At 51.2% G+C, this 16,812-nt stretch overlaps 1 protein-coding gene across 2 annotated transcripts in view; it reads right to left on the reverse strand.

Annotated features, from left to right (window-relative positions):
- The window catches only part of MOSMO (modulator of smoothened), a 44,010-nt gene that overhangs the window by 3,200 nt on the left and 23,998 nt on the right, over positions 1-16,812 (reverse strand). The window contains exons 2-3 of one of the 2 annotated variants that reach the window (XR_004952513.1): positions 1,877-2,089; positions 849-927 (exon numbers count right to left, since the gene is read on the reverse strand). Coding sequence is in view for 1 of the 2 variants with exons in the window: in XM_016155493.2 (XP_016010979.1) it covers positions 1,877-2,089 (213 nt within the window). In the remaining variant the exon portion in view is untranslated. The remainder of the gene's footprint in view (positions 1-848; positions 928-1,876; positions 2,090-16,812) is intronic. The other variant, XM_016155493.2, reaches the window with a different exon arrangement.

Genomic DNA, 16,812 nt, shown 5'->3' on the forward strand with positions numbered 1-16,812 from the left:
TGAGCTGAAAAAGCGAGGCGCGGATGTTGTGACAACACACTGGTGCGTGTGGGCTCGGGCGCGAACGCTTCCGCGCGAGCGCGCTGGAAGGACGGCCGGCAAACGGGGCGGCTCTTGCCTCGAGGGGGGTGACAGGGCCGCAGGTAGATTCCCTCTGACGGGCTGACCCTTCGACAGCCTTGGAATTATGTATCACGCACACATGTTATTTGTAAAAGTAATTCAAAAAATAAAGGGAAAACACTGCCTGTGGGGTAGTAGCTACATATACTTAAACGTTCTCTAGGGAAGGGAGATGACAAAGGCAATTATAGCTCTCTTTACTGGGTCACGAGAAACCATGGCTCGGCGAGCATCTTGGTGCTTTGACTCACGGCACTCTGCTGAACCGTGTCTGAGACTGTTCGTGTGCAGAGCATCTGCATTCCTAAATTTAAAGCAAACGCAGAACGCACGTCCTCCTTTTCTGATTTTGCTGAGGGCGAGTTCCAGCGGGGCGGGTGGCTGCGCGCGAGGGAAGAGCCTCTTCAGGTCCCTGTCACCACCCTCTGACTCGGCAAGTCCCCCCCGTGCCCCCCGGACCCTGCTCCCCAGGAGGGCACCATCCTGGGAGGGCCATCGACCTCCCAGGAGATCAACTGGACTCACATTTCTTAACAAGGATGGAGTTGACTTTTTATGTCAAAAGCAACTCATCTAAATTTTAAAATTAAGGGAGATAGAGAGGCAAAAAGAAAACACCAGAACCAGGAACAGGTACATTAAGAGAGTTTCACAGAGAGAGAGAGAGAGAGAGAGAGAGAGAGAGAGAGAGAGAGAGAGAGAGATGCCTGAGCTGGTCTCCCTACCTCATGGTCTTGAAGGACAGCTGAGCTTTACCATTAACAGGGACACATGGGATTATGCCTCACCCCCGTCACACAAGTTCTGAATGAAAATATCAAATGGAAGCAAGCTGTTGTAAGATTCGTTTGTAAAACCTTAAGCGAACCTGAGGTGATTTTAAGGCGCCGAACTGAAAGCTAACTTGCACAGCACCTGGCATCAAAGTATCGTCACCCTGTTCTTCAGAGCAGGGTGTCTCGCCAGGGCCCCCTGCCATTCGCGCCAGGGGAACCTTTGCTGCAGGGCGCTGTCCTGTGCTAAGGCGTCGGCAGCGTCCCCGGCCTCTGCTCACTGGGTGTCAGTAGCGTCCCCCAGTTGTGACAATCAAAAATGTTCCCATTGATAAATGGACCCTGGGGGCAAAACTGCTTGAGAGAGAGAGAAGCCAGAAAGCAGAATTACAGAAATATCTTCTTCATGCATCTTGGTTTAACTTGGGATGAGCCTCTGATGTGTTTTGAAATTAAACCAATTTTGCAAAGTGCAAGAGAGTGCGCAATACATGAATATATCACACCCTTGGGCATAGCTTAACGAGTAAGAAATGTTGAGAAACAATTATTGAATAACAAAATGTGCTGATTTTTCAACGGTGACACACAACTCACAGTCAAAACTAAAAACCAGCGATGCTAAAAGGCACATCGGCACCTTCGTCTAACTTGTATTTGTTCTATTCTCATCTAGATTTCTCTTTATTTCACAGAGGACAGCAAGACCGTCAAGGAGAGGGGAAGACTCGGGCTCGTGGCAGCTCTGGGCCGCGGACCCGAAACGCCCACGTCACAGCGTGGCAAAAGTAAAGCGCGTCGAGATCGCATTTCGCACAGAGCGGCTAAGGTTCTGGACGTCCGGTCCCGTGGCGACACCGCTGAGAACCGACGCGGCTCAGGTGACGGTCAAGGTCGCCATCACTGACTCCTGCCGCTCTTCACGAGAACCCCAGGCGCGCGCGCCTTCTGGACAAACCCAGTGAGCACGGGCTACTTACTTCCAGTGAACGCTATCCATCGGGCGTACTTTGTGGCTTCTCTTCGCCAGTGGGAAGCCACCAGCAAACCGCACGTGACAGTCAATGAAATGATTCCCATGATGATAAAAAACAGCGTGGTGACCCACTCCGGGGGCAGCCGGGGCGGGATGCACGTGCGGTCTCGGCCGTGGATGGTCTGACACTGTCGCACCAGGCCCACGGTGAGCGCTCCTGGGGGAGATGCAAAGGCGGGGATATTTTAGCGGGTTTGGCACGCAGGGGGGCAGTCCCGCCTGGCCCTTAAATCGGATTTCTCTGTACACGGGTCATCCCAGCTCTTAACTCCCCCGAGCCCCGCTGTGCGCACTCTGCTGTACTTGTAACGCACTCATACTTGGCTTAACATACGAGGTGAACTGAAAAAAAAACCTCACAAAAGCCATTAAGAGGCAGTTCATTTACTTGTGCATTAAACGAACAACTGTCTGAGCACCTGTGTGTGTCAGGCCTGGTTCTGGGCTCCAGGAAAATGACAGTGAACGTGACAGACGTGTTTCCTGCTCTGGATGAGCTCGCATACTAGCGGAAAGAACTGGAACTTGTCTATTTCCAGATCCAAGACTCACTGTATGCTGTTTAATTTTGGCTGAGGAGAAAAACACTTTTCTGGAAATTGAACGCAAACCTGAAATATGTCTACGCATGATACACAAGTGATGTTAATGGATTAAATATCGATATGTTTTATTAAAGTTAAAAGGTCTATGAATATAAGTACTTTCCATTACATTCAAGAAACTGTTGAGAAAACTAGTGAATCAGTGAATTTCTCCATCTGGTAAGTTTAACGACTTTTGTACAACTTACAAGTCTTCACGATTGCCAAACCGTTACTGGCATTCGGCAGAAACGCGCAAACGCATTAGTGGTAATTTTTAAAGTGCCCCTTCTCCTTGTTCATTTAAATAACAGAAAAGCGTTTTTTGTAAAAATTCAAGTGCTATTTTTATATAAACACACTATCATGTTAAAGGAAGCCCTCTACCAAATTTGGAGGGAACTAATATGTAGAAACTTAGATAAAGAAGGCGAAAAGTAATTATTTTATCTACTTTCCCACTAAGAACAATTAGAAATTTCTGGAGCCATTGAAGACATAACAGATCTCTGCATCTGCTGGGACCGAGTGCCCTTCTCGAGGACGGGGAGCTGTCGTGGGGTGGGGGTGCGGGGGGGAGGGGCTCTCCTGTGGCCTGTGTTTGACCACTGATGCGTTTTTAGCAAAAAAGCACTGTGCTCAAAGAAAACAGCGTGGAACATCAGTTGTTCCCCCCAAACCGAGCAGCAGTCATCGTCTGCCTCTAACGAACGACGCTGCCTGTACGTCCTTCGGCAGAGGGAAGGCGACAGCTCACGGTGACAAGCTGCACCTTTTCCTCTCGAATTATCTCATCATCGGGCCCAGGACGATGTCCTCATAGGGGCAACAGCAGAATTCTGGGGTTCTCTCTGGCAGGACGGGGGCAGATGGGGGGTGAGATGGGAACAGAAAGCGAGCTGACCTCCACATTAACGCCCCCCACTGCCCCTCCTTCCAGCTGCCGCTGGGGCTGAGTGACGTCATAGTCCCACTGCTAACCTTAAAAGTATCTGGGATCGCCGGACACCGGGAACGGGGCGGGGACAGGGGCGGGGAAGTCGTTCATAAACTGACACACGGAAAACTTTTCTTGGAAAGAAAACTTGGGGCGAGGGGGTGTCTCATTACGATAAAGCATTTTACTGTGGTTTTAGAAATGAAGACGGCGTTCACAGCAGTGCGCACGGCCGCCGAACAGGACAGTCCTGCTCGCTCGGCGCAGACCTGACGGGTCGCCCTCTGAAGCCACCGTCCCCCTTGCTGGGAGAATCAGACAAAACGCAACGGTGTGGATTCTGATGACAGCTGCAACTCCGCTCACAACTCAAAATACACAGTTTCGCTGGTTACTACAGATAGTGGGGCTTCAACTTACATTCTAGAACTTTCTTTTGCTGGCAAATATTTAAACCTGCAGGTTCAGTAAATCCTAAGTAAAGCATCTCTCCTTCAAAACACCTGGGGCCCCTCTGACACCTCCCCTGCTTTCTGTCCCCGGCCCTGGCGGGGAGCATCAGGGCTCTGGGGCGGACTGTCACCTGCTGCGACTCACCGAGTGGGACCCCTGCTCCGCCCCGCCCGGCCTGGCACACCGCACCAGGTGCGCTCCGACGCCACTGTCAGAAAAGGAGACTCAGAGGGACACCCTCCCCGAGCCAGCAGAAACGGATAGCCTGGCAGATGCTACGCACCCGCGGTGACGAGAGTCCTGCCACAAGTCCAGAGAGCTAACGCTGGCAGACGGCCAGGAGGCCGCTGCATCTCCGGGAATCAGCTCACAGAGGTCTCCCCGAGTGTTTTCGCGCGCCTGGCACGGCCACAGCGGTCACACGCTCCAGAGCTAGGGCTCCAGCCACGCCATCGGCGGAAACAGGCCTCCCTCAGACACAGCTCTCGGGGGCCAGTGCGGACCGCGGTCGGCCAGGGCTGCTCCAAAATTCGCCACCTTGAGACAGACTCCGGGGGACTGTGACTCGCGTCCGGCACGCGGGTGCCACGAGCTGTCTGGGTAAAGGGATCCGCAGAGGTGACGCTGCGGCGGCTGCGACGCCTCCCACTGCCAGCACCGTCGAACCCCGCTCCCCCCGGCCCTCGATCCTCCGTCACCCCGAAGAGTCACCTCCTGCCTGTGGGTGCAAATCCGCCTCTCGCACAGAGCAGTCGAGACCTTTTTCATCGGTCAGATTCTCTGAGCACGCTCGGCCTGCACCACACGGCCGTGTACTCGGGTTTAAATTAGCTTCTTTTACCTCAAACGGAAAACGAACCTTCTGCTCCACTGGGACCCCCCAGAGTGGCCTGCGGCGGTGGGCGCGGCCGAGGTCAAGGCCGCGGTCCAAGCCGCGCGGCGTGGACGGGCTCTGCGGCGGGGCCGTCTCCTGCGCTCCCCGAAGCGCACTGATGAGGCACAACCCAGCCACTCACTAATCTTTGTTTTACCCAACAGGTCTTTTGCTTCTTGACAGGGCCTGTAATTCTTCTCCCCAAACTGCCAATCCATCCTTACCCTGCAGCTGTTTCCTAGGTAACCAATCCAGCTGAACAAAAGACTCGCACACAAAAGGAGAAAGGAGACCGCCCGGGAACTACAGCATCCCACACGCCGCTCCGTGCCTCACCTGTGCAGCGTAAGGCACGGAGGGATGTCACGACGTCACGAGGGTCCCCCCCGTCGAGTGGGGCAGCGTGACTCAAGCGGCTTGACGCGCATCGCCCACACGGCCACTGCTGAGATGCCGGAGCACGGGCGGTCTCGGCGCGTCTCCTGCCACCGCGAGGCGGCTTACACATGTCATCGCTACGTGGAGAAGCCGTGTCGCAGAAGACCTGAAGCACCGGAGCGCGAAGCAGAGGCGCACGCACCTGCCGCGGCCTGGGCCGTAAGGGAGCGGCGGGGCGGGGTTTCCGAGGAGCCGGCAGCTGTCAGGAGTGCCGAGGGTCCCTTGGTCACGAGGATGCACTCTTTTGCTGCTTTAAGATTTCTTCAAGATTTTCTTTGTCTCTGTCTTTCGATGGTTTCACTATGATTTGTCTAGCTGCAGGTTACTCTGAGTCTGTCCTACCTGTGATTTGAGGTTTTTCAAATTGCAGACTGAGGTTTTTTTTTTCTTATCATATTTGGAGATTTGTTCAAACATTCTTCTCGTCCCCTTCTCCCGCTCTTCTCCTTCTGGGACTCCCGTTACGCGTATGCGGGAACACTTGATGATGTCTCCTGCGTCTCTCGTGCTCTGTTCATTTAAAACATTTTTTTCTGTTTCTCAGATTAGATAATTTTGGTTGACTCGTCTTCAGGCTTGCTGGTTCCTTCTTCTGACGATTTCCATTTTAGCTATGTGTTTTTCAACTCCGGGATTTCTATTTTCTTTTTATAATTCCCATCTCTTTATAAGATAGTCTCTGCGTAGTGAGACATTGTTTTCTTATGTTCCTTTAATTCTTTACACATGGTTTCTGTATTTTTGGAACATATTTTTCACAGCTGATTTAAACTCTGTCTAGCAGGCCGGGCGTCTGGACTTCCTCAGACACAGTTTCCAATGACTTTTATTTTTCTGTGTATAGGCCACACTTCCCTGTTTATGTGTCTGGTAATTTCTAGTTGAAAACTGAAATTTTAAAATAACACATTGTGACAGCTGTGGAGATCATTGCCCAGGCTTTGTTGTATTGCTGTTTGTTTACTGACTTTCCTGGAGCAGTTCGGTAGAGTCTGTGTTCACTGAAGCGTGTGGCCTGTGAAGTCGCTGTTCCGCTGACACGGGGCCAGCTAAGGGCGGAAACGGGGTTTCCTTCGGTGCCCCGAGTCAGTGCCCGTCAGCCTGTGCCGCGTGTCTGCCGCCGGTGCCCCAGCAGGTGATGCACGGCTCTGCCCTAGCTCTCACCTCCCGCCTGCACAAAGCCTCAAGACCAGCTGGAAGCGAGAGGGGAGGGTGTTCCCAGGTCTTTCCTGGGCGTGTGGACATCCCTAAGCAGGTGTGTGGCCTCCTAGATTCCTCGGGATGTGTCGGAGCTTTTCAGAGGCTCCTCTGAACATCCTGTTCCCCAGCTTTTCCTTCATGTTTCTGGTCAACGTTTTGTTCGCTTCACCTGGGCCCCCCACCTTCGGTACCCGCAATGCTAAGCCACTGGGGTGCCGGATCGGTTTTAACGAATGCCCTGGGGGCAGGGAAGAGGGAAGTCTGGATCTGGTCCAAGGAAGATAAGCCCTGAAAAGATATCTTCGGGGCGCTGCCAGACAGATCAAATCATGACAATTCCTGACGGGGCTTTAGGGAGCCCCAGACCCTTGTGCCCTCTCGCGCGGCTGCCACAGTTGCAGGGCTTTTGGTTTCGAGGCTCGTGGAGCTGGGGGTGGGGTGGGGGACGAGATGAGCGCAACTTAGAACTGCCATGGAGTTTACTGTTCTTACCAAAATTCAGGTGATTTTCTTAAATTAATGCTCCTTGGACTGTTGAAAGCCTCAATTTCCAGAGTTCTGAAAAAGCTGATTTGACAATTTTTGCCAGTGTTCTTATCGTGTTTATGGAAGAGCTGATTTTGAGACGTCCCCATTCCACTATTCCAGAAGTTAAACACAAAAGGTCACAATTTAAATCTCAGCTTTGCGACACTTGGGCAGGTCACCTAATCTTTCTAAGCCTGCTTTGGCAGGGAAATAATATGACCTTCCATTTCGGTTTCTGTGTGAATGAAATAAGATAACGAGATAATACTTGTAAAGCAATTGGAACTGTAAGCACTGAATAATTATTACATGCTTTCAGGAAAGGAAATTACATATTTTTGTTTTAATTAAAAATGCACACACAGAGGACAGAGTATACACAATAATTTAACACAGTAATTCAATCGTACGCTCATGAAACTCACATTTGTAAATAAAGAGCGTGAGTCTTGATGGCGTGAAGGCTGCTGGCCACGACAAGGGCTCGGGACATCTGCTCCCCTGCCCAGCTGCCTTCGTACGTCACTCGGATTGAAGACTAAGCACAAGGCCAGTTCAGACTGAACTGGGGACGGGTTTCATAGGAACAGCAGTGCTGGGAACATTGGGACTGAGAATGTTTCGCTAATAGAATGAAATCACAAAATGCTGTTACACGGCAAGTACATACAAACGATCATTAAGCTTTTTGTTTGATGCTCTTTCCTCTTAAACTGTACTGGCTGTTCCACTCCTATCAAAGACACAGCTACCGGCTGCTCGTTAAGTAGGGCTGTGGTTCGGAGGGCACAGCTTCATTCTTTAGGTCCAGTGCCCTGTTCACAAATGAAGTCTTTCCTCAGGGGTTCCTGATGAATTCTTCACAGCTGTTGAAGTTGGTTTTATCGAGGTATAACTGAGACAATACGAGTCACCATTTGTGTGTGCACGACTCAGCGAGCTGTGACAACTGCACCCGGCTGTCTCGGTCACGGTACAGACTCACTGCACAAAGTCCCCTCACCCCCGTGCGACTCGCCCCCGAGCTGCGAGACGGACCTGCTTCCTGCTGCCGTGAGTTCTGCTTACTGCAGAATTCGACATAAACAGCATCGCATACTGTGTGCCGTTACGGGTGACGCTGCCGTAAACATCTGTGCACGGTCCCTGTGCGGACGGTGTGGCGGGGTGGCCAGAGGGAGGGGGCGTCTGGGGTGTGCACACTGCTGCCCGACTCTCAGGCCTTTGCACTTAGACGGAGTGACGTCGCCAGCTCCCACAGGTCTCCTTGCAGGGAGCGGAGCATGGGACTTCTCAGCCGCCACCATCCGGAGAGCCCTGACGGGTCCGACACGTGGTCACCTTCCCTGTGTTAATACTCGGAGTGAAAAGGCTGGGCCCTGCGGTGAACCGTGTTTCGATCTGTAAGAAACACCGAGCCATTTTCTCGAGCGGCTGGACCACCCGACCCTGTCGCCGGCAATGCTCGAGAAGCCCGGCCGCTCCCCGTGCGCGCCGGCCCTTCGCGCGCCGGCCAGCCCGGCCGCGGAGACCTCTCCCTGCAGTTTCGCCTCGCCCTCCCCTGACGTCGAACGGTGCAGAGCATCCCTCCGTGGGCCGACCTGCCGTCTTCCGTCTTCTGTGTGCTTTAAGAAGAGCCAAGTCTGTCTTACTATTGAATGGTGAGAGTTCTTTAGATATTTTGGATACAAGTCCATTGTCCAGCATGTGTCTTACAGATGCTCTCCCTCGCCCCATTCTGCTTTTAAGTTTTCTAACACTGGCTTGAAGGGTACATGTTTTACATTCTGAGAGTCTAACTGGCTGATTTCTTATCCTGCCTCCTGTGACTTCTCAGTGGCAGAGGGGACACCTCCCACCGTCCTGACCCCGGACTGAGGCAATCACACTACATCGGATAGGACGGCAACTCTTTTCTTATTTTTAAAGCTCTCTATGAGCGGATTCCCAATGGCTCACAGAAAAAAAAAAACCCGCCAAGGAGTATTCGATTTTCCTTATTATGTCTGGACAGACAGTTGAAAATCATATCACCTCGGCCATTTAAGAAACAAACATGTAGTAAGAGCAATTCTTCCTTCCTTAGATAAAGCTCACTGCCTAACCCAGATGCTTTCGAAAATATCGACTGTATTACTTTCAGAAGATCAATTAATTTCAAACTTCATCTACTGTCTTAATAAATAATAGATAATATACAAAAATAAATAAAAGAGATAACAAATATAGCTGGCAAAACAAAGGTTACTGTATCACGACAAAAAGCTTCAGTTAAAACAACCAAGCTTATTACAAAGCACAATTTTTATAAAACCAAAGCTTGCCAGTAACGAAAAATTATACAGAATCTTGCTAATGAGTTCTTCAAGTTTATTCCCAAGTCAACCTTTTCTTCTCCAAATTCTTTCTAGGAAATTTAAATGAGGTTCACAACTTCACTTATCACCTATGAGCAGATGACTCACAAATCTACCTTTGCTAAGACATCTCTTTTAAGCTCTAGATTTCTGTGTGGCACTGCTCCCTTATTATTTCCACTTAGAGGCCTCGCGGGCATCTCAGGCTCAACAAACACAGAAATGAGCTCATCTCCTTTTCCAACCTGGCTCTTCTAGTGTCCTGCTCCACGTCACCGTCAGTCACCCAGCTCTTCAAACCAGTCCTTCCTCTCCTAACCCCCAGAACGCTCCACCCCCTACATATGAAAAGCGACCGTCTTTAGTCTCTGAACTTCGCGTAAATGGAATCTGATTGCGTGTATTCTCACATGACTTGCTTTTCTTGCTCGTTGTGACTGTTTAAGAGTCAGCCAGACTGTATGCAGCCACGATTCACTCGTGTTCATTGCTGCATAGTACGCTTCAGATTTATTTTACCCTGGACACTGAGTTGTTCCTAGAAGGCTGTTCCCATGATTATAAACGGTACTATGAACAGTTTTGTACGTGTCTTCTGGACAAATGGGCAAGGAGAGTTCCTTGAGGATCTAGTAACAAGGAACACTGCTGGGTCACGAGGCACACACGTTTTCAAATTTACATTTTTAAATCGTTTAAGTTGTAAGTAATGCCGACGAGCTGACCGCGCCGATCTGCTCCTCCACCGGCAGGGTGTAAGCGTGCCAGCCGCCCCACGTCCCCGCGACGCCTGCCGCCGCCCACGCCGCGCCGATGACTTGAGGGCACGCTGTGGAGAACCTCGCCCGGCGCCCGGAGAACTGCCTCCGTCTTTTTAAACGGCTCCGCAGTACCCTGGCACACAGACGGCCACATTTTATTTACAGTTTTCTAGTGAGGGGCTCTCCGGTATCTCCCTTTATCAGATTATTTTCAGTTTTTTGCTATTTCTAACAATGTTTGCTACAAAATTTATTGCACACCTGAAACTATATTTCTAAAACAAATTCCTAGAAATAAAATTTCTGGCTTGAAGATTATGTGCACTGAAAATTTTGATAGGGCCGGATCGTCCTTCATGGAAGTTACGTCGACTTACCCTCCAGCAGCAGCTAACTCCTACCTCGTCACATCCTCACCAATACGACATCTACCAAACTTTTTGATTCCTGCCAAAAACATACGTGAACAACAGTGTTAGTTTATATTCCTCTTGACAGAGAAGCCAAACGACCTTAAGGGCCATCTGTAGAACCTTCACTGAAGCCGTTTGTTCAAATCCTTTGCTTTTTTTATTGAGTTGTTAGTTATTTTTCTTACTGACGTTAAGAGCTCCTTAAATGTGCACAAAATTGGCCATTTGTCTGTGATTTGAGCTGTAGATATTTTGTCCTGGATATTCTGAGAACGCCCGCTTCAGAGATAGGCTTATGTTCAATACTTCTTCCTAATCACAGAGCTGAACGGACCTAAAGAGTAAGAAACAATCACGTCTGGCGGGAAATGTGTTTTCTAAGTACTGGAATTATATTCTTTGGAAGTGTAATGTTTTAAGCCACCTGGTGCTGACCGCTCTCTGGGACAGTCCTACCTCCAGCTTCATGACACCGAACAGCAACCTCGACCTCACGTCCTAGAACTGCTGAAGTAGCTGTTTGGAGAGCACGGGGCAGAACGCGGACGCCAGGAACCCCGGTGGACCCCGCTTCGGCTTGCTGCACTTACTCTAGCTCGAGAGGGGTTCTCCTGTTACCTTCCGAACTTAAAGTCACCATCTGAAAACGATACTTGCAGAGTGCTTGCTTTCCACGGTGAGCTCTCTGGCCACCAAACAGATACAGCGATCGATAACACAGAATCGAACATACCTCGACAGGCCAAGCACATGTATAAGATGGCATCGGAAATCAAGAGAAAGAATGACTTAGTAAACTGTTCTGGATAATTGGCTTACCATTTAGAAAAGAATTAAGCCAGATTCCTACTTACTACCATGCACCAAAATAAGACGGCAGATGAATATAAAAATTAAAATCATAAAATAAAAAGAAACAATTTGAGCTGACCGTACGGTCTTAGGAATGGTAAAGACCTTCATATCAATGCATGCAAATGGCAGACTCTCTAAACGAAAAGACCAAGACTGTAATTTAAAGGGAAAACAATACCCTCTATGCCGTACACACGAAGGGGAAATATTTCTTTCCTGTTTTTTTTAACTATTTTTATTTTTCAATTACAGTTGACATTCAGTATTATATTAGTTTCGGGTGTAGAGCACAGTGGTTGGACGTTTATATAACTTATGAGGTGATCCCCCCGATGAGTCTCACACCCGCCTGACACCAGACGTAGTTACTACAATATGGATTATCCCCGAGTGTGCATTTTCAATATTCTTTATAATGAGTCCTTTAAAGTCAACACGAAATCAAACACCAACCCTGGCAAGTAGACAAAGGATGTGAATAAGCAATTCGTAAGATGGCATACGGAACATGAAAGGCATATATATTTCAAAAGTTAATTCTTTCCAGTAATCAAAGAAACGAAGACCAAAACTACATTCCTGTATTTTGGCCGTTAACTTGGCTAGAAACTAAAGCTATAAAAAGTGAACAAAACTAAAAAACCAGGCGGGGGCAGGGAGCAGTGAAATAGCCTCCAGTCAATTTCTAAATGTATTGTTCAGAGCACTCTGACCACACGCACTGAAACCTTTCAAAATGTCTGCATTTTCTAATCTAATGTGCACAGGAATTTAGAGTGCGGCGAAGGTGCCATTTCAAAGCATCGGGGAAAAAACGCGCTAGTCAGTGAGGCAACGGGCAACAGTTGGGAAAAACAAAGCTAAGGATTTTAAAATATGGATAAAAACACATTCAAGACACCTTATGAAGCTAAATATAAAAAATAGAACTATATAAAAATATACGCTTGGAGTAGAAACATCCTTTCAAAATAAGACACAAAACCCTAAACCCATAAAGAAAAAAAAATCGATACAAAAAAGTTCAAACTTCTTTATGATGAAAGAAACCATAGCAATATTGAAAAATAAATCTGAGAAACAATGTAAGACTGGGAGAAAATATTTACAATTATATAGTAGTTTAATATCTGGAATATACGAACAGACATTAGAAATCGGGAAGGAAAAGTTAAAAACCTCCATATACAAACAAAGATGAAACGTGAGTGGCAGCAACGTGAAATGATGCTCCACCTCAGAATGAAGGAACACGGATTAAGGCAAAAGGCCATTTTTTGGTCATTAAATTTGCAAGAACAGAGGAGAATCACAGCACCCGGCGCGGACAGGGGCATGGAGACGCGCACACTACCGCGCGCACCGCCGACGCGGGCAGAGAACGGCCCGGCCTCGCGGGGGCCCCGGACTCTCCGCCGGCCTCGGCCCGCGGCGGCAGCGGCCGCGCCGCCCTGAGCCACCGCGCCGGGCCGCGCCCCGGGTGCCCGCGGCGCGCCAGCTCACTCCCCTGCTGTCCGGTCTGCGACGAGCGGGGCGCGGGGGGGACCGCCGGCGCCTGCCTGCAGCAGTCCCCCCATTTATGGCGAGGGGAGGCGTTCCGCCCCTCCCCCGAGAGGCCATCGAGCCTGCGACCCGCATGGGGACGAGGCCGCGCCCCGCACGGCCGGGCGCCGCTCCTCGGTGACACAGCTCCCGGCGCGCAGGCCCTTAGCCCAGTCATTTCAGCTGTCCCCACGGCATCCAGAGGACGACCTGGACGCACGGGTGACACACGGCGCAGAGCTGGCTCCGGCACCACTTGTGGCCGTGGGAAACCCCGCCGGCCGAGGGCGGCGGGACACACGCGGTGCGCGGCCGGCGCAGACAGCGCCAGACGCGGCGCCCACGCGGAGGAGCGCGGGGGCGTCGCGGCTGCGTTTCCCGGACACGCGCGTTTCTCCTAGGACGCGCTAGCGCGCAGGACGCGGGGCAGCTGCTTCTCGAAAGGAGGGGGGGGGGGGGGGGGGGGCTAGAGATGGGCACGACCCCCTGGATTTCTGCTTTTCATTTTAAAATTCGGGGCGCGTCCACGTGCAGCTGACTCCCCGAGTCTGCAGACTCTACACCTGCAGATGTGACCGACCACGCAGTGTATGGACGCCGGGCCCCCACGGCCCTTCGCGGACACAACGCGCATGCAGAGTCGCCCGACAGGCATCTCCGGCTGGGGTCGAGCCGGGCGACCGGTGGCCGCGTCTCTCCATGCCGCCCTCTCTGCACTGTCGTGCTTCTGGCGGGCGACTTCGCTGTTTTAAAGCCCCGAGCGCAGCGCTCAGTGCCGGCGAGGGCCTGAGGGGCAGGAAGGTGCGACGTGCCTCTCAGAGAACACACGCGGGGCGCGAGCTGCGTCCGGGCCTGAGTGACAGCACCGTTGGTGCCACAGCAGCATTAATACTTAACCGTGTGTATTATCACGCATCAGTATGCAGTACTGATCCCATGTTAATGAAGCGACCACGGGCGTTAACTAAGGGGTCTACATTTAACAGAAACACACGCAGCTAGGGCACGTACTGACCGGCTGACAACCATGACCAGCGGCTGGCGGGAACCGACGCCGTTGCCTCCCCCTTGGGACCACGACCCAGTTTTACTAACCTGGCGCTCACGGTGACGCGACAGAACTCGACCAGCGCATGAGAAGCAAGTGCATCACTCGAGCTCAAAGGAAATGCGGCAGAGCGAGAGCCGCGGCAGCCGGCGTCCTCTGCGGGCAGCCCAGGGAAGTCGCCGGCGGGGGACGGCGTGTCCCTCTGCTCTCGCGGGCACCCGAATCCCACGCCCGCATCGGCTCGCTCTTCGTGGTGATGACACTGAACTTTTCTTAACTCAAGGTTTCCTTCGCAAGACTCTCCCAAAGGAATTAAAGAAGGCAGAATGAACCCACTGACGGCGGGTTCATCTGAAAAGATTTCGGGTTTTATTCCATAAGCGACACCTTGGACAGCCTGGACCTGCATTAATATGACGTCCGCTGGGCACATGTGGCTAGTGAGGACTTGAAATATGTCTATTATAAAAAAGATTTTAAACACCAATTAAAGTCTTCTGAAATTTACTGTCATTCTCTCGGTGTAGGAACTCTTTTAGAGAAATGCAAAGAGGAGACACGTGTTTAGGTCCGGGATCCAATCCCTAATCATTTTTCTCACTTTCCAAATATTTTCACTACCCGCCCAGGCCCACAGCCAGCATTGGAGAACGCGGCTCGTTTTACTCACACGGACTGTGGAGCTCGAGCCAAATGCTGCCCTTCTCATGCCTGCCCCCCCTGCTAACGTGACACCAGAAAACACGCTGTGTTCTTCTAAAACACCTCGGCTTCACACCGCGCGTCAGCTACGAACGCGTCAGAGCCCCGACGGGGGCGGGAGCCTTGGGCGAAGAGCTGATTCTTCCCTTCGGCTGCGTCCCCGCCGCAGACACAGGCTCGCCAAGTAACGCAGAAGGAGCTGCGCGCCGCCTGTCACGTCATCCGCGACACGAGGCCACGCACGGGCACTGGAGGACGTGGCTGCGAGCACAGCCAGCTACAGAGCACGTGTGCCTGGGGTGCTGTGACCCCGAGGAAGTTACTTACCCCCTCTGTGCCTCACTTTCCCCATCTGTAAAATGAGGATAATAAATAGGACCTACCTCCTGGGGTTGTTGGGAAGCCTGATGAGTTTTACGGCGGCACAAAGCTTAGCACAATGGGGGGCACGTAGCGGTGCTTGGTAAATCACTGTTAGTAACAGTGAGGGGGTGTGCCAACCAGACCAACGAAACGCTCCGGCCGCCCATCTTATCTGTCTCGGGTAAATAAACAACCACGTGCTCCTCCAAGGGGCTGTATTCCTTCGAACTATTTTTATACAGTTAACATTTCAGAATTTCTCCATCTGGCCTAAACTGATCAGATACTCAAGGAAAGAGTTCCCTACTAAGTTCAACTGTCAGTACACAGAACCATCTAGACTTTTATCAGATTCTGTACCTAAGACCTAAAAACAACAAAGAAACAACCCAACTGACTCTGGCTGGGAGGGAGAGACTGTTTGGTCTGGAATCAGGGCATGATCATGAATTTCTCTAAATGGAACAGTAGGCGTAATGTGTTCTGGCCCTTTCTACATTTTTAATGAGTGAATTCCAATTTTCAGAAAACGTTAGGCTTTCTGAGGTAACCTCTGGGACATCTAGCATGATGGCTGGAATAAATGCTCGGCGAATATTCATGGATAAGACGTGGGAAGATGAAGCAAGTCTACGAGAACAGTCTGAGAAGAGGGACGCGTCCACATGGGCGATGTAGAGACACAGACTGAGAAAAGGAAGAATAACCCCTTATGCACACCGGATGATAAGGAAGCAGGGATGCAAAGGTGCCGCTGTGGCTGACAGGGTGAGCTGAGCTGGGCACCATGGGGGCTCACCGAAAGCAGAACGGAAAACTTTAAATCTCGTCTAGGCATAACTTATTTGCCCTCGTGAAAAACGTGTCTGTGTGCCACACTAGCAACCTAAAGGCCTAAGAGAGTCGGCAGATGAGACCACGAAGACAAATGAAAACCTTTCTGCTTAGTAAATTCCCAAGGCCGCATTTCTAAAAGTATTGATTGACCTGTACTAGGCTGTTTCCAATCAGAAATTACTAAGTAATCGACAGTCCTCCTATTTTCTACATGAAGCACACAATGGCCGGACTACGCCCGCCCCGCCTGAGGCGGCATGGTGCAGCGGGAAGCCTGGGTGTGGGCCGAGAGGCGTGCGCTTGACTTCCAGCTCTCCAGGGTCCCTGCGCTACGGCCTGGGGCGACATGGGCTTCCGAGCCTCAGTTTCCTCATCTGTAAACAGAGCTATTGTATTAACTCCCATAGGCTGGTCGAAAGCATTAGGAAGCGAGGCACAGGCCAGACAGCCCAGAGCAGGTGCTCCTGCCCACGGGGCTCTGCCCGCCTCCCACTGACCAGACCTGGGGAAAACTAAGCAGGTCGGTCGCCTTGGCCCTCACCCAGGGCCTGGCCTTCGCTTGCGGGTACCTTCCGGTGCCCAGGTGGGAACAGATGCCCTCCACAGGGCCGGCCTTAGCAATCCCAACCTGTAGAGTGATGGGAACCATCACCTGAATTGTAATCAGAGTCCACGAAAGCCTGACGAGCACGGGGTGAATGAACTAAGTGCGTTCCAGCAAATCACAGGAAGCGGTCTTTGGAGCTGAACGGCAGGGAGACTTTTAGGAACTTTAACCCTGTACAGCAACTACATGCAGCTCGTTATTCCACGGAGTGGGACAGGGAAAAGGCATCAGAAAAAGGTGTAAGTAAATCTACGGAGCTCCGAGGAATCACCAAGACAACAGACAAGTGTTTTGAATCCTCACTTTGCAAAATGTCAAGCGCCTGCTAAGAGGCTCCAGCAGCCACGCCCCCGACTCGACAGAAGCCCGGCGCAGCTCAAG

This window comes from Rousettus aegyptiacus, unplaced genomic scaffold (assembly GCF_014176215.1).
Source record: "Rousettus aegyptiacus isolate mRouAeg1 unplaced genomic scaffold, mRouAeg1.p scaffold_m13_p_8, whole genome shotgun sequence".
Classification (NCBI taxonomy): Eukaryota; Metazoa; Chordata; class Mammalia; order Chiroptera; family Pteropodidae; genus Rousettus; species Rousettus aegyptiacus.